A 25,658-nucleotide genomic window follows, 5' to 3' on the forward strand; every position below is an offset into this window, starting at 1 on the left:
TACAGTATGATAGTGTACCTGGGTTAGCTTTGTCTCTGTGTGCGACAGCACTTGCCCCTACAGTATGTTAAGGCTACACGGGGGACCTTTGTCTGTGTCTCTTTTTGTTTGTCCAGGGAGGAGTGAGCGACGGTCGGAATAGAGACACGGAGAGAGAGACACGGAGAGAGAGAGACACGGAGACTCTGAGACACCGCTCACGAGGAGACACGGGGACACGGGTGAGACACGGGGAGTTGAGAGACACGGGGAGAGAGAGAGACACGCAGAGAGAGAGACACGGGGAGAGAGAGAGACACGGGGAGAGAGACACGGGGAGAGAGAGAGACACGGGGAGAGAGACACGGGGAGAGAGAGAGACACGGAGACAGAGACACGAAGAGAGAGACACACGGGGAGAGAGAGACACGCAGAGAGAGAGAGACACGGGGAGAGAGACACGGAGAGACAGAGAGAGACACGGGGAGAGATAGAGACACGGGGAGAGAGAGAGACACGGGGAGAGAGAGAGACACGGGGAGAGAGAGACACGGGGAGAGAGACACGAAGAGAGAGACACGGGGAGAGAGAGAGACACGGAGAGAGAGAGAGACACGGGGAGAGAGAGTGACACGGGGAGAGAGACACGGGGAGAGAGACACGGGGAGAGAGAGACACGGGGAGAGAGAGACACGGGGAGAGAGACAGACACGGGGAGAGAGAGACACGGGGAGAGAGAGAGACACGGGGAGAGAGAGAGACATGGGGAGAGAGAGACACGGGTGAGACACGGAGGGAGAGACACGGAGAGAGAGACACGGGGAGAGAGAGACACGGGGAGAGAGAGACACGGAGAGAGAGAGAGACACGGGGAGAGAGAGACACGGGGAGAGAGAGACACGGGGAGAGAGAGAGACACGGGGAGAGAGAGAGACACGGGGAGAGAGAGAGACACGGGGAGAGAGAGACACGGGGAGAGAGAGACACGGGGAGAGAGAGACACGGGGAGAGAGAGAGACACGGGGAGAGAGAGAGACACGGGGAGAGAGAGAGACACGGGGAGAGAGAGACACGGAGACAGAGACACGGAGAGAGAGAGACACGGGGAGACACGGAGAAAGAGACACGGGGAGAGAGAGACACGGAGAGAGAGAGAGAGAGACACGGGGAGAGAGAGACACGGAGAGAGAGAGACACGGGGAGAGAGAGACACGGGGAGAGAGAGAGACACAGGGAGAGAGAGACACGGGGAGAGAGAGACACGGGGAGAGAGAGACACGGGGAGAGAGACACGGGGAGAGAGACACGGGGAGAGAGAGAGACACGGGGAGAGAGAGAGACACGGGGAGAGAGAGAGACACGGGGAGAGAGAGACACGGAGACAGACACGGAGAGAGAGAGAGACACGGGGAGACACGGAGAGAGAGACACGGGGAGAGAGAGACACGGAGAGAGAGAGAGAGACACGGGGAGAGAGAGACACGGAGAGAGAGAGACACGGGGAGAGAGAGACACGGGGAGAGAGAGAGACACGGGGAGAGAGAGACACGGGGAGAGAGAGACACGGGGAGAGAGAGACACGGGGAGAGAGACATGGGGAGAGAGACACGGGGAGAGAGACACGGGGAGAGAGAGAGACATGGGGAGAGAGACACACGGGGATACGGGTGAGACATGGAGGGAGAGACACGGAGAGAGAGACACGGGGAGAGAGAGACACGGGGAGAGAGAGAGACATGGGGAGAGAGAGAGACACGGGGACACGGGTGAGATACGGAGAGAGAGACACGGGGAGGGAGAGAAACGGGGAGGGAGAGACACGGGGAGGGAGAGACACGGGGAGAGAGAGACACGGGGAGAGAGACACTGAGACAGAGACACGGAGAGAGAGAGAGAGAGACACGGGGAGACACGGAGAGAGAGAGACACGGAGAGAGAGAGACACGGGGAGAGAGAGACACGGGGAGAGAGACACGGGGAGAGAGAGACACGGGGAGAGAGAGACACGGGGAGAGAGAGACACGGAGAGAGAGACACCGGGAGAGAGAGAGACACGGGGTGAGAGAGAGAGACACGGGGAGAGAGAGACACGGAGAGAGAGACACGGAGAGAGAGAGAGACACGGGGATAGAGAGACACGCGGAGACACGGAGAGAGAGACACGGGGAGAGAGACACGGGGAGAGAGACACGGGGAGACACGGAGAGAGAGACACGGGGAGAAAGAGACACGGAGAGAGAGAGACACGGGGAGAGAGTGAGGGACACGAGGAGAGAGAGACACGGGGAGAGAGAGAGACACGGGGAGAGAGAGAGAGAGACACGGGGAGAGAGAGAGACACGAGGAGAGAGAGAGAGAGAGACACGGGGAGAGAGAGACACAGGGAGAGAGAGAGACACAGGGAGAGAGAGACACGGGGAGAGAGACACGGAGACAGAGACACGGGGAGAAAGAGACATGGGGACACGGGTGAGACGGGGAGAGAGAGACACGGGGAGAGAGAGACACGGTGAGAGAGGGACACGGGGAGAGAGAGAGACACGGAGAGAGAGAGACACGGGGAGAGAGACATGGAGACAGAGACACGGAGAGAGAGACACGGGGAGAGAGAGACACGGGGAGAGAGAGACACGGGGAGATAGAGACACGGAGAGAGACACGGGGAGAGAGACACGGGGAGAGAGAGACACGGGGAGAGAGAGAGACACGGGGAGAGAGAGAGACACGGGGAGAGAGAGACACGGGGAGAGAGAGAGACACGGGGAGAGAGAGAGACACGGGGTGAGAGAGAGACACGGGGAGAGAGAGACACGCAGAGTGAGAGACACGGAGGGAGAGAGAGAGAGACACGCAGAGAGAGAGACACGGAGAGAGAGAGAGAGAGACACGGAGACAGAGACACGGAGAGAGAGAGAGACACGGGGAGAGAGAGACACGGGGAGACACGGAGAGAGAGACACGGGGAGAAAGAGACACGGGGAGAGAGAGACACGGGGAGAGAGAGAGACACGGGGGAGAGAGAGACACGGGGAGAGAGAGACACGGAGACAGAGACACGGGGAGAGAGAGACACGGGGAGAGAGAGACACGGGGAGAGAGAGACACGGAGAGAGAGACACGGAGAGAGAGAGAGAGAGACACGGGGAGAGAGACACAGGGAGAGAGAGAGACACAGGGAGAGAGAGACACGGGGAGAGAGACACGGGGAGAGAGACACGGAGACAGAGACACGGGGAGAGAGAGACACGGGGACACGGGTGAGACGGGGAGAGAGAGACACGGGGAGAGAGAGACACGGTGAGAGAGGGACACGGGGAGAGAGAGAGAGACACGGAGAGAGAGAGACACGGAGACAGAGACACGGAGAGAGAGACACGGGGAGAGAGAGACACGGGGAGATAGAGACACGGAGAGAGAGACATGGGGAGAGAGACACGGGAAGAGAGACACGGGGAGAGAGACACGGGGAGAGAGACACGGGGAGAGAGACACGGTGAGAGAGAGACACGGGGAGAGAGAGAGACACGGGGAGAGAGAGAGACACGGGGAGAGAGAGACACGGGGAGAGAGAGAGACACGGGGAGAGAGAGAGACACGGGGTGAGAGAGAGACACGGGGAGAGAGAGACACGCAGAGTGAGAGACACGGAGAGAGAGAGAGAGAGACACGCAGAGAGAGAGACACGGAGAGAGAGAGAGAGACACGGAGACAGAGACACGGAGAGAGAGAGAGACACGGGGAGAGAGAGACACGGGGAGACACGGAGAGAGAGACACGGGGAGAAAGAGACACGGGGAGAGAGAGACACGGGGAGAGAGAGAGAGACACGAGGAGAGAGAGACACGGGGAGAGAGACACGGGGGGAGAGAGACACGGGGAGAGAGAGAGAGACACGAGGAGAGAGAGAGACACGGGGAGAGAGACACGGGGGGAGAGAGACACGGGGAGAGAGAGACACGGGGAGAGAGACACGGGGAGAGAGAGACACAGGGAGAGAGAGAGAGACACAGGGAGAGAGAGAGACACAGGGAGAGAGAGACACGGGGAGAGAGACACGGGGAGAGAGACACGGGGAGAGAGAGACACGGGGACACGGGTGAGACGGGGAGAGAGAGACACGGGGAGAGAGAGACACGGGGACACGGGTGAAACGGGGAGAGAGAGACACGGGGAGAGAGAGACACGGGGAGAGAGAGACACGGGGAGAGAGAGAGACACGGGGAGAGAGACACGGAGACAGAGACACGGAGAGAGAGACACGGCGAGATAGAGACACGGGGAGAGAGAGACACGGGGACACGGGTGAAACGGGGAGAGAGAGACACGGGGAGAGAGAGACACGGGGAGAGAGAGAGAGACACGGAGAGAGAGAGACACGGGGAGAGAGACACGGAGACAGAGACACGGAGAGAGAGACATGGGGAGAGAGAGACACGGCGAGATAGAGACACGGAGAGAGAGACACGGGAAGAGAGACACGGGGAGAGAGACACGGGGAGAGAGACACGGGGAGAGAGACACGGGGAGAGAGACACGGTGAGAGAGAGACACGGGGAGAGAGACAGACACGGGGAGAGAGACACGGGGAGAGAGAGAGAAACGGGGAGAGAGAGACACGGGGAGAGAGAGACACCGAGAGAGAGAGAGAGAGACACGGGGAGACATGGAGAGAGAGACACGGGGAGAGAGGGACACGGAGAGAGAGAGACACGGGGAGACAGATACGGCAAGAGAGAGACACGTGGGTTGAGGGGTGGGCCTCCTGTCTTAGCTAAATATTTTGTGTCTGTCTGTCTCTCCCCCCATCTCCCTCCCCCCCCGTGTGTGTCTGTGTGTGTGTACCTGTCTGTGTGTGTCTGTGTGTCTGTGTGTGTGTGTGTCTGTGTGTGTGTGTGTGTCTGTGTGTATGTGTGTCTGTGTGTGTGTCTGTGTATGTGTGTACTGTGTGTGTGTATGTCTGTGTGTCTGTGTGTGTCTGTGTGTGTGTGTGTCTGTGTGTGTCTGTGTGTGTGTGTGTGTCTGTGTCTGTGTGTGTGTGTCTGTGTGTGTGTATATGCGTCTGTGTGTATGTGTGTCTGTGTGTGTGTCTGTGTGTGTGTGTCTGTGTGTGTGTCTGTGTGTGTGTATCTGTGTGTGTCTGTGTGTGTGTCTGTGTGTGTCTGTGTGTGTCTGTGTGTGTGTGTGTCTGTGTGTGTCTGTGTGTGTGTAGGGTTGCGTGTTGCGAGTGAGTAGAGAGTCTCGCTGCTCCGCGCAGACCCTCACCACCTCCACCACCACCACCACCACCTCCACCACCGCCTCCTCGTCTCACCACCACCACCACCACCACCACGACGAGGCGGAGGACGAGGAGGGAATTCTCGTCTCCTCCTTCACCATCGACGTGCGGAAAATTCCGCTCTCGTTTCCACCCTTGCCGCCCGCTTGCTCCCGCTCGCTGATTTGTCTTTCAATTTTATTGTGCACGAGCGGAAAGCAGCGCTAGCTCTTGAAAATGTTTCAAAAAAACTACTCTTAGAAATGTAACAGCAGTGTATACTGACTGTGGTGAAGCCTGGTGTGATTACAGCAGTGTATACTGACTGTGGTGGTGCCTGGTGTGATTACAGCAGTGTATACTGACTGTGGTGGTACCTGCTGTGATTACAGCAGTGTTTACTGACCGTGGTGGTGCCTGCTGTGATTACAGTAGTGTATACTGACCGTGGTGATGCCTGGTGTGATTACAGCAGTGTATACTGACTGTGGTGGTGCCTGGTGTGATTACAGCAGTGTGTACTGACTGTGGTGGTACCTGGTGTGATTACAGCAGTGTGTACTGACTGTGGTGATGCCTGCTATCACTACAGCAGTGTATACTGACTGTGGTGGTACCTGCTGTGATTACAGCAGTGTGTACTGACTGTGGTGGTACCTGCTATCACTACAGCAGTGTATACTGACTATGGTGATGCCTGGTGTGATTACAGCAGTGTGTACTGACCGTGGTGGTACCTGCTGTGATTACAGCAGTGTGTACTGACTGTGGTGGTACCTGCTATCACTACAGCAGTGTATACTGACTGTGGTGGTACCTGCTGTGATTACAGCAGTGTGTACTGACTGTGGTGGTACCTGGTGTGATTACAGCAGTGTGTACTGACTGTGGTGATGCCTGCTATCACTACAGCAGTGTATACTGACTGTGGTGGTACCTGCTGTGATTACAGCAGTGTATACTGACTGTGGTGGTACCTGCTGTCACTACAGCAGTGTATACTGACTGTGGTGGTACCTGCTGTGATTACAGCAGTGTATACTGACTGTGGTGAAGCCTGGTGTGATTACAGCAGTGTATACTGACCATGGTGGTACCTAGTGTGATTACAGCAGTGTATACTGACCATGGTGGTACCTGGTGTGATTACAGCAGTGTATACTGACTGTGGTGATGCCTGGTGTGATTACAGCAGTGAGTACTGACCGTGGTGGTACTTGCTGTGATTACAGCAATGTATACTGACTGTGGTGGTACCTGGTGTGATTACAGCAGTGTGTACTGACTGTGGTGGTACCTGCTATCACTACAGCAGTACATACTGACTGGTGGTAGCTGCTGTGATTACAGCAGTGTATACTGACTGTGGTGGTACCTGCTGTTACTACAGTAGTGTATACTGACTGTGGTGATGTCTGCTGTGATTACAGCAGTGTATACTGACTGTGGTGGTACCTGCTATCACTACAGCAGTGTATACTGACTGTGGTGATGCCTGCTATGATTACAGCAGTGTATACTGACTGTGGTGGAACCTGCTGTCACTACAGCAGTGTATACTGACTGTGGTGGTACCTGCTGTGATTACAGCAGTGTGTACTGACTGTGGTGATGCCTGGTGTGATTACAGCAGTGTGTACTGACTGTGGTGGTACCTGCTGTGATTACAGCAGTGAGTACTGACCGTGGTGGTGGTACCTGCTGTGATTACAGCAGTGTATACTGACTGTGGTGAAGCCTGGTGTGATTATAGCAGTGTATACTGACTGTGGTGGTACCTGCTGTGATTACAGCAGTGTTTACTGACCGTGGTGGTGCCTGCTGTGATTACAGTAGTGTATACTGACTGTGGTGAAGCCTGGTGTGATTACAGCAGTGTATACTGACTGTGGTGGTACCTGCTGTGATTACAGCAGTGTATACTGACTGTGGTGGTGCCTGGTGTGATTACAGCAGTGTGTACTGACCGTGGTGGTACCTGGTGTGATTACAGCAGTGTATACTGACCGTGGTGGTGGTACCTGCTGTGATTACAGCAGTGTATACTGACCGTGGTGATACCTGCTATCACTACAGCAGTGTGTACTGACTGTGGTGGTACCTGCTGTCACTACAGCAGTGTGTACTGACTGTGGTGATGCCTGGTGTGATTACAGCAGTGTGTACTGACTGTGGTGATGCCTGCTATCACTACAGCAGTGTGTACTGACTGGTGATGCCTGGTGTGATTACAGTAGTGTATACTGACTGTGGTGGTACCTGCTATCACTACAGCAGTGTGTACTGACTGTGGTGGTACCTGCTGTGATTACAGCAGTGCATACTGACTGTGGTGGTACCTGCTATCACTACAGCAGTGTGTACTGACTGTGGTGGTACCTGCTGTGATTACAGCAGTGTGTACTGACTGTGGTGGTACCTGCTGTCACTACAGCAGTGTGTACTGACTGTGGTGGTACCTGCTGTCACTACAGCAGTGTGTACTGACTGTGGTGGTACCTGCTGTCACTACAGCAGTGTATACTGACTGTGGTGGTACCTGCTGTGATTACAGCAGTGTGTACTGACTGTGGTGGTACCTGCTATCACTACAGCAGTGTATACTGACTGTGGTGATGCCTGGTGTGATTACAGCAGTGTATACTGACTGTGGTGGTACCTGCTATCACTACAGCAGTGAGTACTGACTGTGGTGGTACCTGCTGTGATTACAGCAGTGTATACTGACTATGGTGGCACCTGCTGTGATTACAGCAGTGTATACTGACTGTGGTGGTACCTGCTATCACTACAGCAGTGTGTACTGACCGTGGTGGTACCTGCTGTGATTACAGCAGTGTATACTGACTGTGGTGGTAGCTTCTATCACTACAGCAGTGTATACTGACTGTGGTGGTACCTGCTATCACTACAGCAGTGTATACTGACTGTGGTGGTACGTGCTGTGATTACAGCAGTGTGTACTGACTGTGGTGATGCCTGGTGTGATTACAGCAGTGTATACTGACTGTGGTGGTACCTGCTATCACTACAGCAGTGTATACTGACTGTGGTGGTACCTGCTGTGATTACAGCAGTGTATACTGACCGTGGTGGTACCTGCTATCACTACAGCAGTGTGTACTGACTGTGGTGATACCTGCTGTGATTACAGCAGTGTATACTGACTGTGGTGGTACCTGCTGTGATTACAGCAGTGTATACTGACTGGTGGTACCTGCTATGACTACAGCAGTGTGTACTGACTGTGGTGGTACCTGCTATCACTACAGCAGTGTATACTGACTGTGGTGGTAGCTGCTGTCACTACAGTAGTGTATACTGACTGTGGTGATGCCTGGTGTGATTACAGCACTGTGTACTGACTGTGGTGGTACCTGCTATCACTACAGCAGTGTATACTGACTGTGGTGGTAGCTGCTGTCACTACAGTAGTGTATACTGACTGTGGTGATACCTGATGTGATTACAGCAGTGTATACTGACTGTGGTGGTACCTGCTATCACTACAGCAGTGTATACTGATTGTGGTGATGCCTGCTGTGATTACAGCAGTGTGTACTGACTGTGGTGGTACCTGCTATCACTACAGCAGTGTATACTGACTGTGGTGATGCCTGGTGTGATTACAGCAGTGTATACTGACTGTGGTGGTAGCTGCTGTCACTACACTAGTGTATACTGACTGTGGTGGTACCTGGTGTGATTACAGCAGTGTGTACTGACTGTGGTGGTACCTGGTGTGATTACAGCAGTGTGTACTGACTGTGGTGATGCCTGGTGTGATTACAGCAGTGTGTACTGACTGTGGTGGTACCTGCTGTCACTACAGCAGTGTGTACTGACTGTGGTTGTACCTGCTATCACTACAGCAGTGTATACTGACTGCGGTGGTACCTGCTATCACTACAGCAGTGTATACTGACTGTGGTGGTACCTGCTATCACTACAGCAGTGTATACTGACTGTGGTGGTACCTGCTGTGATTACAGCAGTGTGTACTGACTGTGGTGGTACCTGCTATCACTACAGCAGTGTGTACTGACTGTGGTGATGCCTGGTGTGATTACAGCAGTGTGTACTGACTGTGGTGGTACCTGGTGTGATTACAGCAGTGTGTACTGACTGTGGTGATACCTGCTATCACTACAGCAGTGTATACTGACCGTGGTGGTACCTGCTGTGACTACAGCAGTGTATACTGACTGGTGATGCCTGCTATCACTACAGCAGTGTATACTGACTGTGGTTGTACCTGCTATCACTACAGTAGTACATACTGACTGGTGGTACCTGCTGTGATTACAGCAGTGTATACTGACTGTGGTGGTACCTGCTATCACTACAGCAGTGTATACTGACTGTGGTGGTACCTGCTGTCACTACAGCAGTGTGTACTGACTGTAGTGGTACCTGCTGTGATTACAGCAGTGTGTACTGACTATGGTGATGCCTGCTATCAGTACAGCAGTGTATACTGACTGTGGTGGTACCTGCTGTCACTACAGCAGTGTATACTGACTGTAGTGGTACCTGCTGTCACTACAGCAGTGTGTACTGACTGTGGTGGTGCCTGCTATCACTACAGCAGTGTATACTGACTGTGGTGGTACCTGCTGTCACTACAGCAGTGGGTACTGACTGTGGTGATACCTGCTATCACTACAGCAGTGTGTACTGACTGTGGTGGTACCTGCTGTGATTACAGCAGTGTGTACTGACTGTGGTGGTACCTGCTATCACTACAGCAGTGTATACTGACTGTGGTGGTACCTGCTGTGATTACAGCAGTGTGTACTGACTGTGGTGGTACCTGCTATCACTACAGCAGTGTGTACTGACTGTGGTGGTACCTGCTGTGATTACAGCAGTGTGTACTGACTGTGGTGATACCTGCTGTCACTACAGCAGTGTGTACTGACTGTGGTGATGCCTGCTATCACTACAGCAGTGTATACTGACTGTGGTGGTACCTGCTGTGATTACAGCAGTGTGTACTGACTGTGGTGGTACCTGCTGTCACTACAGCAGTGTGTACTGACTGGTGATGCCTGGTGTGATTACAGCAGTGTATACTGACTGTGGTGGTACCTGCTGTCACTACAGCAGTGTATACTGACTGTGGTGGTACCTGCTATCACTACAGCAGTGTATACTGACTGTGGTGATACCTGCTGTCACTACAGCAGTGTATACTGACTGTGGTGGTACCTGCTATCACTACAACAGTGAATACTGACTATGGTGGTACCTGGTGTGATTACAGCAGTGTATACTGACTGTGGTGATGCCTGCTGTCACTACAGCAGTGTGTACTGACTGGTGGTACCTGCTATCACTACAGCAGTGTATACTGACTGTGGTGGTACCTGCTATCACTACAGCAGTGTGTACTGACTGTGGTGGTACCTGCTATGACTACAGTAGTGTGTACTGACTGTGGTGGTACCTGCTGTGATTACAGCAGTGTGTACTGACCGTGGTGGTACCTGCTATCACTACAGCAGTGTGTACTGACTGTGGTGGTACCAGCTGTCACTACAGCCGTGTATACTGACTGTGGTGGTACCTGCTATCACTACAGCAGTGTATACTGACTGTGGTGGTACCAGCTATCACTACAGCAGTGTATACTGACTGTGGTGGTACCTGCTATTACTACAGCCGTGTATACTGACTGTGGTGGTACCTGGTGTGATTACAGCAGTGTGTACTGACTGTGTGTCACTGTGTGTGTGTGTCACTGTGTGTATGTGTCACTGTGTGTGTCACTGTGTGTGTGTGTCACTGTGTGTGTGTGTCACTGTGTGTGTGTATCACTGTGTGTGTGTCACTGTGTGTGTGTGTGTCACTGTGTGTGTGTGTGTCACTGTGTGTGTGTGTCACTGTGTGTGTGTGTGTCACTGTGTGTGTGTGTGTCACTGTGTGTCACTGTGTGTGTATCACTGTATGTGTCACTGTGTGTGTGTCACTGTGTGTGTGTCACTGTGTGTGTGTGTGTCACTGTGTGTGTGTCACTGTGTGTGTGTGTCACTGTGTGTGTGTCACTGTGTGTGTGTGTCACTGTGTGTGTGTGTGTCACTGTGTGTGTGTGTGTCACTGTGTGTGTGTGTCACTGTGTGTGTGTGTGTCACTGTGTGTGTGTGTCACTGTCTGCGTGTCACTGCGGGTGTCACTGCGTGTGTGTGTCACTGTGTGTGTGTCACTGTGTTTGTGTGTCACTGTGTGTGTGTCACTGTGTGTGTGTCACTGTGTGTGTGTGTGTGTCACTGTGTGTATCACTGTGTGTGTGTGTCACTGTGTGTATCACTGTGTGTGTGTGTCACTGTGTGTATCACTGTGTGTGTGTGTGTCACTGTGTATCACTGTGTATCACTGTGTCACTGTGTGTCACTGTGTATCACTGTGTGTCACTGTGTATCACTGTGTGTCTGTGTGTATCACTGTGTGTCACTGTGTATCACTGTGTCACTGTGTATCAGTGTATCACTGTGTGTCACTGTGTATCTGTGTGTATCACTGTGTGTCTGTGTGTATCACTGTGTGTCACTGTGTATCACTGTGTGTCACTGTGTATCATTGTGTCACTGTGTGTCACTGTGTATCACTGTGTGTCACTGTGTATCACTGTGTGTCACTGTTTATCACTGTGTATCACTGTGTGTCTGTGTGTATCACTGTGTGTCACTGTGTATCACTGTGTGTCTGTGTGTATCACTGTGTGTCACTGTGTATCACTGTGTCACTGTGTATCACTGTGTATCACTGTGTGTCACTGTGTATCTGTGTGTATCACTGTATCACTGTGTCACTGTGTATCACTGTGTGTCACTGTGTATCACTGTGTCACTGTGTGTCACTGTGTATCACTGTGTCACTGTGTATCAGTGTATCACTGTGTGTCACTGTGTATCTGTGTGTATCACTGTGTGTCTGTGTGTATCACTGTGTGTCACTGTGTATCACTGTGTGTCACTGTGTATCATTGTGTCACTGTGTGTCACTGTATCACTGTGTGTCACTGTGTATCACTGTGTGTCACTGTGTATCACTGTGTGTCACTGTGTATCACTGTGTGTCACTGTGTATCACTGTGTGTCTGTGTGTATCACTGTGTGTATCACTGTGTGTCACTGTGTATCACTGTGTCACTGTGTATCACTGTGTATCACTGTGTATCTGTGTGTATCACTGTATCACTGTGTATCACTGTGTGTCACTGTGTCACTGTGTGTATCACTGTGTCACTGTGTGTCACTGTGTGTATCACTGTGTGTGTCACTGTGTGTGTATCACTGTGTGTATCACTGTGTGTCACTGTGTATCTGTGTGTATCACTGTATCACTGTGTAACTGTGTATCACTGTGTCACTGTGTGTATCACTGTGTCACTGTGTCACTGTGTGTATCACTGTGTCACTGTGTGTATCACTGTGTGTGTCACTGTGTGTGTATCACTGTGTGTATCACTGTGTATCACCGTGTGTGTGTCACTGTGTGTCACTGTGTATCACTGTGTGTGTGTCACTGTGTGTGTCACTGTGTGTATCACTGTGTGTGTATCACTGTGTGTGTGTCACCGTGTGTCACTGTGTGTGTGTCACTGTGTGTGTCACTGTGTGTGTCACTGTGTGTGTGTCACTGTGTGTATCACTGTGTGTGTCACTGTGTGTGTATCACTGTGTCACTGTGTGTGTGTATCACTGTGTGTGTCACTGTGTGTGTGTGTCTGTGTGTATCACTGTGTATCACTGTGTGTGTCACCGTGTGTATCACTGTGTCACTGTGTGTCACTGTGTGTGTCACTGTGTATCACTGTGTGTGTGTCACCGTGTGTGTGTCACCGTGTGTCACTGTGTGTCACTGTGTCACTGTGTGTCACTGTGTCACTGTGTGTCACTGTGTCACTGTGTGTCACTGTGTGTCACCGTGTGCGTGTCACTGTGTGTCACTGTGTGTCACTGTGCGTGTGTCACTGTGTGTCACCGTGTGCGTGTCACTGTGTGTCACTGTGTGTGTCACTGTGTATCACTGTGTCACTGTGTGTCACTGTGTGTGTGTGTGTGTCACTGTGTCTGTGTGTCACTGTGCCCGTGTCACGGCAGGCGTCCCAGCTCTCCGCGCGAGACGGGAGCGACCTTTGCGACAGCCGGGTCCTCCTCGTCAGCGCTAGCACCCCCACCACCACCCCCACCGCCACCACCCCCACCACCACCACCGCCACCACCAGCGCCACCAGCATCAGCAGCAGCGCCAGCAGCAGCAGCAGCAGCGTCAGCGTCAACTCGGACGACGAGGTGCTGCTACTCACGCCCCAGGAGGAGGAGGAGGTGGAGGAGGAGGAGGAGGAGGATGAGGAGGCGGAGGAGGAGGAGGAGGAGGAGGAGGCAGTCGCCGCTAACTCGACCCCTCGCGCGTCCGTCGGAGGCGGAGCGGGCGGAGCGGGCGGAGCGGGCGGAGGTGGAGGAGGAGGTGGTGGAGGAGGTGGAGGAGGAGGTGGAGGAGGAGGTGGAGGAGGTGGAGGAGGTGGAAGTCCGGGCGAAGGACTCAACCTTTATGACACCCGGAGCGAGGCAAGCCAGTCGCCCGTGTCGGACTCGTTCAGCCGCTCGGAGTCACGGTCGCTGAGTCCTGTGTCGGGTGAGTGGGTGGGTGGGTGAGTGGGTGGGTGGGGGGGTGGGTGGGTGAGTGGGTGAGTGGGTGGGTGGGTGGGTGAGTGGGTGGGTGAGTGGCAAAGGGTTTGTGCTGTGTCACCTCCTGTTACATTTAGACTATCGTGTCTCTCTCCCCGTGTCTCTCTCCCCGTGTCCCTCTCCCCGTGTCTCTCTCCCCGTGTCTCTCTCCCCGTGTCTCTCTCCCCGTGTCTCTCTCTCTCCCCGTGTCTCTCTCCCCGTGTCTCTCTCTCTCCCCGTGTCTCTCACCGTGTCTCTCTCACCGTGTCTCTCTCTCCCCGTGTCTCTCTCACCGTGTCTCTCTCTCTCACCGTGTCTCTCTCTCTCTCCCCGTGCCTCTCTCCCCGTCTCTCTCTCCCCGTGTCTCTCTCTCTCTCTCCCCGTGTCTCTCTCCCCGTGTCTCCCCGTGTCTCAGCGGACTCTAGAGATTTGTCCCACAGGAGGAACATCTCACCAATTGTCTATGATCGGAGTGAAGACTCGGGGGGAGAAACGGATTCAGGTACAACATCGCCACCACCATCATCATCATCACCACCATCACCATCACAACCATCACCATCATCACCATCATCATCATCACCATCATCATCACCATCATCATCATCATCACCATCATCATCACCACCACCATCATCATCATCACCATCACCACCACCATCACCACCATCACCACCATCACCACCACCATCATCACCATCATCACCATCATCATCACCACCATCATCACCACCATCATCATCATCACCATCATCACCACCACCATCATCACCACCACCATCATCATCATCACCACCACCATCATCACCATCACCACCACCATCATCACCATCATCACCACCATCATCACCACCACCATTACCACCACCACCATCTGTATGTGTAACTGTATGTGTGTCTGTGTGTGTGTGTATCACTGTGTGTGTGTCACTGTGTGTGTCACTGTGTGTGTCACTGTGTGTGTCACTGTGTGTGTGTGTCTGTGTGTGTGTGTGTGTCACTGTGTGTGTGTGTCACTGTGTGTGTGTTTGTCACTGTGTATGTGGTCACTGTGTGTGTGTCACTGTGTATGTGTGTCACTGTGTGTGTGTGTGTCACTGTGTGTTGTTGTCACTGTGTGTGTGTGTCACTGTGTGTGTGTGTCCCTGTGTGTGTGTGTCACTGTGTGAGTGTGTGCACTGTGTGTGTTGTGTCACTGTGTGTGTGTTGTGTCACTGTGTGTGTGTGTCACTGTGTGTGTGTCACTGTGTGTGTGTGTCACTGTGTGTGTGTGTCACTGTGTGTGTGTCACTGTGTGTGTGTCACTGTGTGTGTGTCACTGTGTGTGTCACTGTGTGTGTGTCACTGTGTGTGTGTGTCACTGTGTGTGTCACTGTGTGTGTGTCACTGTTTGTGTGTCACTGTGTGTGTCACTGTGTGTCACTGTGTGTGTGTCACTGTGTGTGTGTGTCACTGTGTGTGTGTGTCACTGTGTGTGTGTCACTGTGTGTGTCACTGTGTGTGTCACTGTGTGTCACTGTGTGTCACTGTGTGTGTGTCACTGTGTGGGTGTCACTGTGTGTGTGTCACTGTGTGTGTCACTGTGTGTCACTGTGTGTGTGTCACTGTGTGTGTGTCACTGTGTGTGTCACTGTGTGTGTGTGTCACTGTGTGACACTGTGTGTGTGTGTCACTGTGTGTGTGTCACTGTGTGTGTCACTGTGTGACACACACAGTGGTCCGGCAAAACAACCCCCTACCTCCTCGCGGTGCCGGATGGGCAACTCTGTCGTGGACAGTGCTGTGGGGGGAGATCCAATTTTGATTGGCTCCTCCCCTCATGGCATATGTGTCCACCACAGGGGCTAAACGGGGGCTCTGGACGGGTGCGAGGGGCTGGTAACCCCTCCACCTTCAATTAATTACCACAAAACCACGAATTAAACTGAAATATGTAACAACTAAGCTTGTGCCGGAGGCCCCGGGGGGCCAGGCGTCTATGACGTCTCCTGGCCAAACCCCAATTGGCGGAGCCAGGAGATTGAATACCTACCCTCGGGGCTACTCCAGAAACAACGAAAAGCCACTACGGGTGGCCACGTGGAATGTTCGAACGCTCACTGCAGAGGAGAGGCTGCCACTCCTCTGTCGGGAGCTGGACCGGTACCGCCTGGATCTATGCGGCATTCAGGAGGTCCGGTGGACCGGCTCTGGCTCCTGCCATCATGAGGGGTGGACAGTCCTCTACTCGGGGCAGCAGACTGCCAAACAACAGGGTGTGGGTCTTCTTTTGAACAAAAGAATGAAGGGGGCGTGGGAGCGTGGCGGTGAGGTGTGGGAAGCTGTAAGCCCCAGGCTACTTTGGGCTCGCCTTCCCATCAACCGGAGGCGAGGAATGGTGGTCGTGGTTACTTATGCCCCCACCGAAGATGAACATCCGTGGAGGGATGCAGGCAAAGCCGATGAGTCAGATGCCTTCTATGACCTCCTGTCACAGGTGCTGGCTAAAGTGGCCCCTCGGGATAGAGTCATCATGTTGGGTGACTTCAATGCCCGAGTTGGTCATGATACTGGCACCTGGTCTGGAGTGATTGGAGGGCATGGGCCAGATCAGCTCAATAACAACGGTAGGAGGCTGCTAGATTTTTGTGCAGCCCATGGGCTTGTAATTACCAACACGCTGTTCCGGCATCGGCGCATCCACACAACATCATGGATGCATGCCAGGTCCAAGCAAGAACATCTGCTGGACTACATAGTGACGGACCAGCGAATGCGAGCCCATGTCCTTGACACCAGGACCTACCGTGGAGCTGATCTGCCCTCTGACCATCGACTAGTCATCTGTAAGATGCGCCTGCCATTCTTCCACTCCGGTGGTGGGTGTACACCCAGGACCCCATTCCAACATAAAGTGGTCTGGTCTCAGTTATCTGATGAAAGTTGCAAGCGAGAATTTCATCATCGCTTGCGGCTGGGATTGGCATCGTCCCCGACTCCTCCTGATGTCGAGGGTAAATGGGCGAGGTTTAGGACTGTGACTCATGCAGCTGCAATGGCTGCTTTGGGTACGCGGTCCAGACCTCCCCAGACACCCTGGCTGACAGAGGAGGTGTTCAGGATGGTTGAGAAAAAGCGTCAGGCCCACTGTCATCGGCTACAGAATCCCACGTCAGAGAATGAGGAGGCTTACCGCAGCCTTCGCTCAGAGGTTCGGAGAGCCGTGAGGCGCTGCAAGGATGGGTGGTGGTCGCGGGTTGCTGAGGAGATGGAGTCTGCCTCAGTGGCCCGTGATCACAAATCTCTATTTAACTCCATCAAAAAAGTAACCTGCAGCGCCACACCTATTACCATCATTAGGGGAAAAAACGGTGATCCAATCTCCGACCCCCAGGAACAGGTTCGCAGATTTGCTGAGCATTTCTGTGAGGTCCTGGGTGAGGGAAAATCCCTCAGCCAGGAAAACATCGTGGCACAAAGTGAGGATGACCCTGCTGAGGCTGCGGTGCCTCAAATATTGGAAGAAGTCACCCCCTGTGAGTGGCTGGCTGAGGTGCCATCTGCTGAGGAAGTATTGAAGGCGATCCGGAGTCTGAGACCAGGAAAGGCAGCGGGCAGAGATGATCTCCCAAGCGAAATGCTGAGGGAGGGTGGCGTTTGTGCACAGACTGCCCTATATGACATCATAACAACAGTCTGGACCACTGGACGGGTTCCGCAGGATTGGAAGGATGCCCTGGTGGTCCTCCTTTTTAAGAAGGGGGACCGCACAGACTGTAACAACTACAGGGGCATCTCACTCCTCAGTGTGCCGGGAAAGGTCCTGGCAAGGATTATTCAGCATCGCCTTGCCAGGCACGCTGAGGAGAGGCTTGCGGAGCCCCAATGCGGTTTCAGGAAAGGGCGGTCCTGCACAGATGCCATATTTTCTGTCCGTTTGCTACAGCAGAGGTGTAGGGAATTCCAACAAGACCTACATCTCTGCTTTATTGACCTGGTCAAGGCCTATGATACCATCAGTAGGCCTGGGCTCTGGGTCGTTCTTCGTGCTTTTGGAGTACCTGACCCTCTGCTCACGATCATTAAGGACCTTCATGATGGTGAGCGGGCCCGGGTAAAACTACGTGGCCGGGAGTCAGAGCCATTCCCTGTACACCTTGGGGTGCGACAGGGATGTCCTCTGGCTCCCACATTATTTAACATCTATTTTGACCACGTAGTTCGTGAAGCCTTCAATAGCTGTACCGGGGGAATCTCCATATGGTACAGATATAATGGGAGGCTAATCGATGCCCGGGTGCGGTCAAGGGATGGCTCCCTATTGCTCAACCACGTTATGTATGCTGATGATTTGGTAATAGCTGCTCAGTCAGAGGAGGAGTTGGAGACGCTGCTGCTGAGACTGGAGCGTGCCACTAAGAGGTGGGGCCTTACCATCAGCCCCACCAAAACTAAGCACCTGCCTGGGTATTTTGTACCATCGGACACTCCACCCCCACAACTCCCAATCGGTGATGGGGCAGTTGTGAAGAGAGTGGAGATTTTCCCATACCTGGGCAGTGTGCTTATGACTGGCTCCAGTTTAACAGCAGAGGTCTCACTCCGAATCAGTCGAGCGGCAATATCTTTTCATCGGTTGCGTAACGCTGTGTGGAAGCTACCTGGTCTGTCGCTCCGCACTAAGCTTCAGGTCTTCTCGGCCACGGTCATTCCCTCCCTTCTCTACGCTTGCGAAACGTGGACCCCCCTAATGGAACATCTTCGCCGGTTAGAAACATTTAGGCTGGCCTGCCTACGATCCATCCTGGGTTTAACCAGACTGGATTGTGTGAGGAGCTCACAAATCCTTGAAAGATCTGGGCAGGGTCCCATCGGTGAGCTCCTCCGGCAGGCAAGGCTGCGATGGCTGGGTCATGTAGCCCGCATGCCCAGCCACCGCATGCCGAAACAGCTTTTGGTCGGCCGGATTGAGGGGGCTAAGCGGGCGCGGCACCGGCTAGAGAAGAGATGGAGTGATGTGGTACAGGAGGACGTGGAGCTGAGTGGACTTGCCGATGACCGGTACCAGCGGTGTCAAGATCGGCCTCTGTGGAGGAGGCTCGTGAAGGATGCTACTGGGCAGTTGGAGGCAGTCGCCCTCCAACAATAACGGAGGGCGGAGGAGCGACGCTCAGAACAACGAGCGGAGCGCCGGGTGGCTAAAGCACAGCAGGTTGGCACAGTAGGGGGCACAGGTGGTGCATCAGTCACTCATCTCAGTCATCTCAGTCAGTCGACCTGTGGCACCTGCTGGGTCTGCCCCGTGACCTCCTGCCAGCGGGCGTTCGACACTTCACGTGGCCTCAGGGTGCACATAGCCTGGCACAAGCGTCGTGGTGACGTCACCGCCACTTAGTGGCGAATGGCGGTTGTTGTTGTGTCACTGTGTGTGTGATACTGTGTGTGTGTCACTGTGTGTGTCACTGTGTGTGTCACTGTGTGTGTGTCACTGTGTGTGTGTGTGGGGAGCGATAGTGTAGCGGTTAGCGCTACGCTGCGCTATGACCCTGGCGACCCGGGTTCGATTCCCGCTCACGGCCAACACCAGTGACGATTATCTGAACCGGTCCCGGGCCTCCCCTAGGTCGACTCAGCCTCAAATGAGTACCTGGTGCGGTGTGTAAACATCGTCACTGGGGAGACAAAGGCGGTCGGGCGTGGTGCTGGCCACCCACCCCCTCGTGTACCGTTCCGGCCTTCATAGGTGCTCGCTAACAGCACTTGCCCCTACAGTCTGTTAAGGCTATATGGGGGATCTTTGTCTTTGTGTGTGTGTGTCACTGTGTGTGTGTCACTGTGTGTGTGTGTGTCTCGCTGTGTAGACTCGAGGAAGAGTCACAAGGAGAAGTTGCCATCGTCAGTTCGTGCCGTGCGAAGAGGTGAGGCTGGCACCGTGATGGTGGTGATGATGGTGGTGATGATGGTGGTGATGGTGGTGATGGTGGTGATGGTGGTGGTGATGATGGTGGTGGTGGTGGTGATGATGGTGATGGTGGTGGTGATGATGATTGTGATGGTGGTGGTGATGATGATGATGGTGGTGGTGATGATGATGATGGTGGTGATGGTGGTGGTGGTGATGATACTACTACTGATGATGATGCTACTACTACTGATGATGATACTACTACTACTGATGATACTACTACTGATGATGATACTACTACTACTGATGATGATGATACTACTACTGATGATGATACTACTACTGATGATGATACTACTACTATTGATGATGATGATGATACTACTTCTGATGATACTACTACTGATGATGATGATACTACTACTGATGATGATGCTGCTACTACTACTACTGATGATGATACTACTACTGATGATGATGATGATGATACTACTACTGATGATGATACTACTACTGATGATGATGATACTACTACTGATGATGATGATACTACTACTGATGATGATGATGATAATACTGATGATGATGATACCACTACTGATGATGATGATACTACTACTGATGATGATGATACTACTACTGATGATGATGATACTACTACTGATGATGATACTACTACTGATGATGATACTACTACTGATGATGATACTATTACTGATGATGATGATACTACTACTGATGATGATGATACTACTACTGATGATGATACTACTACTACTGATGATGATGATACTACTACTACTGATGATGATGATGGTGTTGGTGCGGCAGATGTGACTTCTCGCCTGAGACAGCTTCTGGAGGATGCAAAATTCTTCCTGATCAAAAGTAACAATTATGAGAATGTCGCTCTCTCTAAAGCCAAGGTGAGAGAGACACGGGGAGAGAGACACGGGGGGACATGGGGAGAGAAAAAGACACGGGGAGAGAGACACGGGGAGAGAGAGACACGGGGAGAGAGAGAGACACGGGGAGAGAGAGACACGGGGAGAGAGAGAGACACACGGGGAGAGAGAGACACGGGGAGAGAGAGAGACACACGGGGAGAGAGAGACACGGGGAGAGAGAGACACGGGGAGAGAGAGAGACTCAGGGAGAGAGACACGGGAAGAGAGAGACACGGGGAGAGAGAGACACAGGGAGAGAGAGAGACACGGGGAGAGAGACACGGGGGGACATGGGGAGAGAGAGAGACACGGGGAGAGATACACGGGGAGTTAGAGACACGGGGAGAGAGAGACACAGGGAGAGAGAAACGGGGAGAGAGAGAGACACGGGGAGAGAGACACGGGAAGAGAGACACGGGGAGAGAGACACGGGGAGAGAGAGAGACACGGGGAGAGAGACACCGGGGGAGAGAGAGACACAGGGAGAGAGACACGGGGAGAGAGAGACACGGGGAGAGAGAGAGACACGGGGAGAGAGAGAGACACGGGGAGAGAGAGACACGGGGAGAGAGAGACACGGGGAGAGAGAGAGAGACACGGGGAGAGAGAGACACGGGGAGAGAGAGAGAGACACGGAGAGAGAGAGAGACACGGGGAGAGAGACACGGGAAGAGAGACACGGAGAGAGAGACACGGGGAGAGAGAGAGACACGGGAAGAGAGACATGGGGAGAGAGAGAGACACGGGGAGAGAGAGAGACACGGGGAGAGAGAGACACGGGGAGAGAGAGAGACGGGGAGAGCGAGACACGGGGAGAGAGAGACACGGGGAGAGAGACACGGGGAGAGAGACACGGTGAGAGAGACACGGGGAGAGATAGAGACACGGGGAGAGATAGAGACACGGGGAGAGAGACACGGGGAGAGATAGAGACACGGGGAGAGAGACACGGGGAGAGAGAGAGACACGGGGAGAGAGAGAGAGACACGGGAAGAGAGAGACACGGGGAGAGAGAGACATTGGGAGAGAGAGAGACATGGGGAAAGAGACACGGGGAGAGAGAGAGACTCAGGGAGAAAGAGAGACACGGGGAGAGAGAGACACCGGGAGAGAGAGAGACATGGGGAGAGAGACACGGGGAGAGAGAGAGACTCAGGGAGAGAGAGAGACACGGGGAGAGAGAGACACGGGGAGAGAGAGACACGGGGAGAGAGAGAGACACGGGGAGAGAGAGACACGGGGAGAGAGAGAGACACGGAGGGAGAGAGAGACACGGGGAGAGAGAGACACGGGGAGAGAGAGACATGGGGAGCGAGAGAGACACGGGGAGAGAGAGAGACACGGGGAGAGAGAGACATGGGGAGAGAGACACGGGGAGAGAGAGACACGGGGAGAGAGAGACACGGGGAGAGAGAGACACGGGGAGAGAGACATGGGGGGACATGGGGAGAGAGAGAGACACGGAGAGAGAGAGACACGGGGAGAGAGAGACACGGGGAGAGAGAGAGACACGGTGTCTCTGTGTCTATCTGTGTGTCTCACTGTGTCTCACTGTGTGTGTCTCTGTGTGTCTCTGTGTGTGTCTCATTGTATGTGTCTCTGTGTGTGTCTCTGTGTGTGTCTCTGTGTGTGTTTCACTGTGTGTCTCTCTGTGTCTCTGTGTGTCTCTGTGTCTCACTGTGTGTGTCTCTCTGTGTCTCTGTGTGTGTCACTGTGTGTGTGTCTCTGTGCGTGTCTCTGTGTGTCTCTGTGTGTCTCACTGTGTGTGTCTCTGCGTGTCTCACTGTCTCACCGTGTGTCTCTGTGTGTGTCTGTGTGTCTCTGTGTGTCTCTGTGTGTCTCTGTGTCTCACTGTGTGTGTCTCACTGTGTGTGTCTGTGTGTGTCTCTGTGTGTGTCTGTGTGTTTGTCTCTGTGTGTCTCTGTGTGTCTGTGTGTGTCTCTGTGTGTCTCACTGTGTGTGTCTCACTGTGTGTCTCACTGTGTCTCACTGTGTGTCTCTGTGTGTGTCTCTGTGTCTCACTGTGTGTGTGTCTCACTGCGTGTGTCTCAGTGTGTCTCACTGTGTGTCTCTGTGTGTGTCTCACTCTGTGTCTCTGTGTGTGTCTCACTGTGTGTCTCTGTGTGTGTCTCACTGTGTGTCTCTGTGTGTGTCTCTGTGTCTCTGTGTGTGTCTCACTGTGTCTCACTGTTTCTCTGTGTGTCTCACTGTCTCACTGTGTCTCACTGTGTGTGTCTCACTGTGTGTCTCTGTGTGTCTCACTGTGTGTGTCTCTGTGTGTCTCTCTGTGTGTCTCTGTGTGTCTCTCTGTGTGTCTCTCTGTGTCTCTCACTGTGTCACTGCATGTCTCACTGTGTCTCTGTGTCTCACTGCGTGTGTCTCTCTGCGTGTGTCTCACTGTGTCTGTGTGTATCACTGTGTCTCTGTGTCTCACTGTGTGTCTGTGTGTCTCACTGTGTGTGTCTCACTGTGTGTCTCACTGTGTCTGTGTGTCTCACTGTCTCACTGTGTCTCTGTGTCTCTCTGCGTGTCTGTGTGTCTGTCTGCGTGTGTCTCACTGTGTCTCTGTGTGTCTCACTGTGTCTCTGTGTCTCTGTGTCTCACTGTGTCTCTGTGTCTCTCTGTGTGTGTCTGTGTCTCTCTGCGTGCGTCTCACTGTGTCTCTGTCTCACTGTCTCACTGTGTGTCTCTGTGTGTGTCTCACTGTGTCTCACTGTCTCACTGTGTCTCTGTGTGTGTCTGTGTCTCTCTGTGTCTCTGTGTCTCACTGTGTCTCTGTGTCTCTCTGTCTCACTGTGTCTCTGTGTCTCTCTGCGTGCGTCTCACTGTGTCTCACTGTCTCACTTGTGTCTCTCTCTGTGTGTGTCTCACTGTGTCTCTGCGTCTCTCTGCGTGTGTCTCTGTGTGTGTCTCACTGTGTGTCTCTGTGTCTCTCTGTCTCACTGTGTCTCTCTGTGTCTCACTGTGTCTCACTGTGTGTCTGTGTCTCACTGTGTCTCACTGTGTCTCTGTGTCTCTCTGCGTGTGTCTGTGTCTCTCTGCGTGCGTCTCACTGTGTCTCTGTGTCTCACTGTCTCACTGTGTGTCTCTCTGTGTGTGTGTCTCACTGTGTGTCTCACTGTCTCACTGTGTCTCTGTGTGTCTGTGTCTCTCTGTGTCTCTCTGTGTCTCTGTGTCTCTCTGTCTCACTGTGTCTCTGTGTCTCTCTGCGTGCGTCTCACTGTGTCTCTGTGTCTCACTGTCTCACTGTGTCTCTCTGTGTGTGTGTCTCACTGTGTGTCTCACTGTCTCACTGTGTCTCTGTGTGTGTCTGTGTCTCTCTGTGTCTCTGTGTCTTACTGTGTCTCTGTGTCTCTCTGTCTCACTGTGTCTCTGTGTCTCTCTGCGTGCGTCTCACTGTGTCTCTGTGTCTCACTGTCTCACTGTGTGTCTCTCTGTGTGTGTGTCTCACTGTGTGTCTCACTGTGTCTCACTGTGTCTCTGTGTGTGGCTGTTTCTCTCTGTGTCTCTGTGTCTCACTGTGTCTCTGTGTGTGTCTCTCTGTCTCACTGTGTCTCTGTGTCTCTCTGTCTCACTGTGTGTCTGTGTGTGTCTCTGTGTCTCACTGTGTCTCACTGTGTCTCTGTGTCTCTCTGCGTGTGTCTCACTGTGTGTGTCTCTGTGTGTCTCTGTGTGTGTCTCTGTGTGTGTCTGTGTGTGTCTGTGTGTCTCTGTGTGTGTCTCTGTGTGTCTCTGTGTGTGTCTCTGTGTGTGTCTGTGTGTGTCTGTGTGTCTCTGTGTGTGTCTTTCTGCGTGTGTCTTTCTGCGTGTGTCTCTGTGTGTGTCTCTGTGTGTCTCTGTGTCTCTCTGTGTCTCTCTGTGTCTCACTGTGTCTCTGTGTGTCTCTGTGTGTGTCTCTGTGTCTCACTGTGTGTCTCTGTGTCTCACTGTCTCACTGTGTGTCTCACTGTGTCTCTGTGTCTCTGTGTGTGTCTCACTGTGTCTCTGCGTCTCTCTGCGTGTGTCTCTGTGTGTGTCTCACTGTGTGTCTCTGTGTCTCTCTGTCTCACTGTGTCTCTCTGTGTCTCACTGTGTCTCACTGTGTGTCTGTGTCTGTCTGCGTGTGTCTCCCAGGGAGTGTCTCTGTGTGTCTCTGTGTGTGTCTGTGTGTGTCTGTGTGTGTCTCACTGTGTCTCTGTGTGTGTCTGTGTGTGTCTCTGTGTCTCACTGTGTGTCTGTGTCTGGCTGCGTGTGTCTCCCAGGGAGTGTGTGTCTCACTGTGTGTGTCTGTGTCTCACTGTGTCTCTGTGTGTCTCACTGTGTCTGTGTCTCTCTGCGTTTCACTCTGTGTGTCTGTGTCTCTCTGTGTCTCTGTGTCTCACTGTGTGTCTGTGTCTGTCTGCGTGTGTCTCTGTGTCTCACTGTGTGTCTGTGTGTCTCTGTGTGTGTCTCTGTGTGTGTCTGTGTGTGTCTCTGTGTCTCACTGTGTGTCTGTGTCTGTCTGCGTGTGTCTCCCAGGGAGTGTCTCTGTGTGTGTCTGTGTCTCACTGTGTCTCACTGTCTCACTGTGTGTCTCTCTACGTGTGTCTATGTCTCTCTGTGTCTCACTGTGTCTCTGTGTCTCTCTGTCTCACTGTGTGTCTGTGTGTCTCTGTGTGTGTCTCTGTGTGTGTCTGTGTGTGTCTCTGTGTCTCTGTGTCTCACTGTGTCTGTGTCTGTCTGCGTGTGTCTCCCAGGGAGTGTCTCTGTGTGTGTCTGTGTGTGTCTGTGTCTCACTGTGTCTCTGTGTGTGTCTGTGTCTCACTGTGTCTCACTGTCTCACTGTGTGTCTCTCTGTGTGTGTCTCTGTGTCTCACTGTGTGTCTGTGTCTGTCTGCGTGTGTCTCCCAGGGAGTGTCTCTGTGTGTGTCTGTGTGTCTCTGTGTGTGTCTCACTGTGTG

At 53.3% G+C, this 25,658-nt stretch overlaps 1 protein-coding gene across 3 annotated transcripts in view; it reads left to right on the top strand.

Annotated features, from left to right (window-relative positions):
* Positions 1-25,658, top strand: part of LOC142907374 (uncharacterized) — a 68,150-nt gene that overhangs the window by 7,472 nt on the left and 35,020 nt on the right. For all 3 annotated transcript variants that reach the window (XM_076056853.1, XM_076056852.1, XM_076056851.1), the window contains exons 4-9: positions 117-221; positions 5,189-5,362; positions 13,342-13,876; positions 14,324-14,410; positions 19,749-19,805; positions 20,624-20,718. In XM_076056853.1, coding sequence (XP_075912968.1) covers positions 117-221; positions 5,189-5,362; positions 13,342-13,876; positions 14,324-14,410; positions 19,749-19,805; positions 20,624-20,718 — 1,053 coding nt within the window. The remainder of the gene's footprint in view (positions 1-116; positions 222-5,188; positions 5,363-13,341; positions 13,877-14,323; positions 14,411-19,748; positions 19,806-20,623; positions 20,719-25,658) is intronic.

This window comes from Petromyzon marinus, chromosome 78, assembly GCF_048934315.1.
Source record: "Petromyzon marinus isolate PM22_M1 ecotype Great Lakes invasive population chromosome 78, UKy_Petmar_22M1.pri1.0, whole genome shotgun sequence".
Taxonomy (NCBI): Eukaryota; Metazoa; Chordata; class Hyperoartia; order Petromyzontiformes; family Petromyzontidae; genus Petromyzon; species Petromyzon marinus.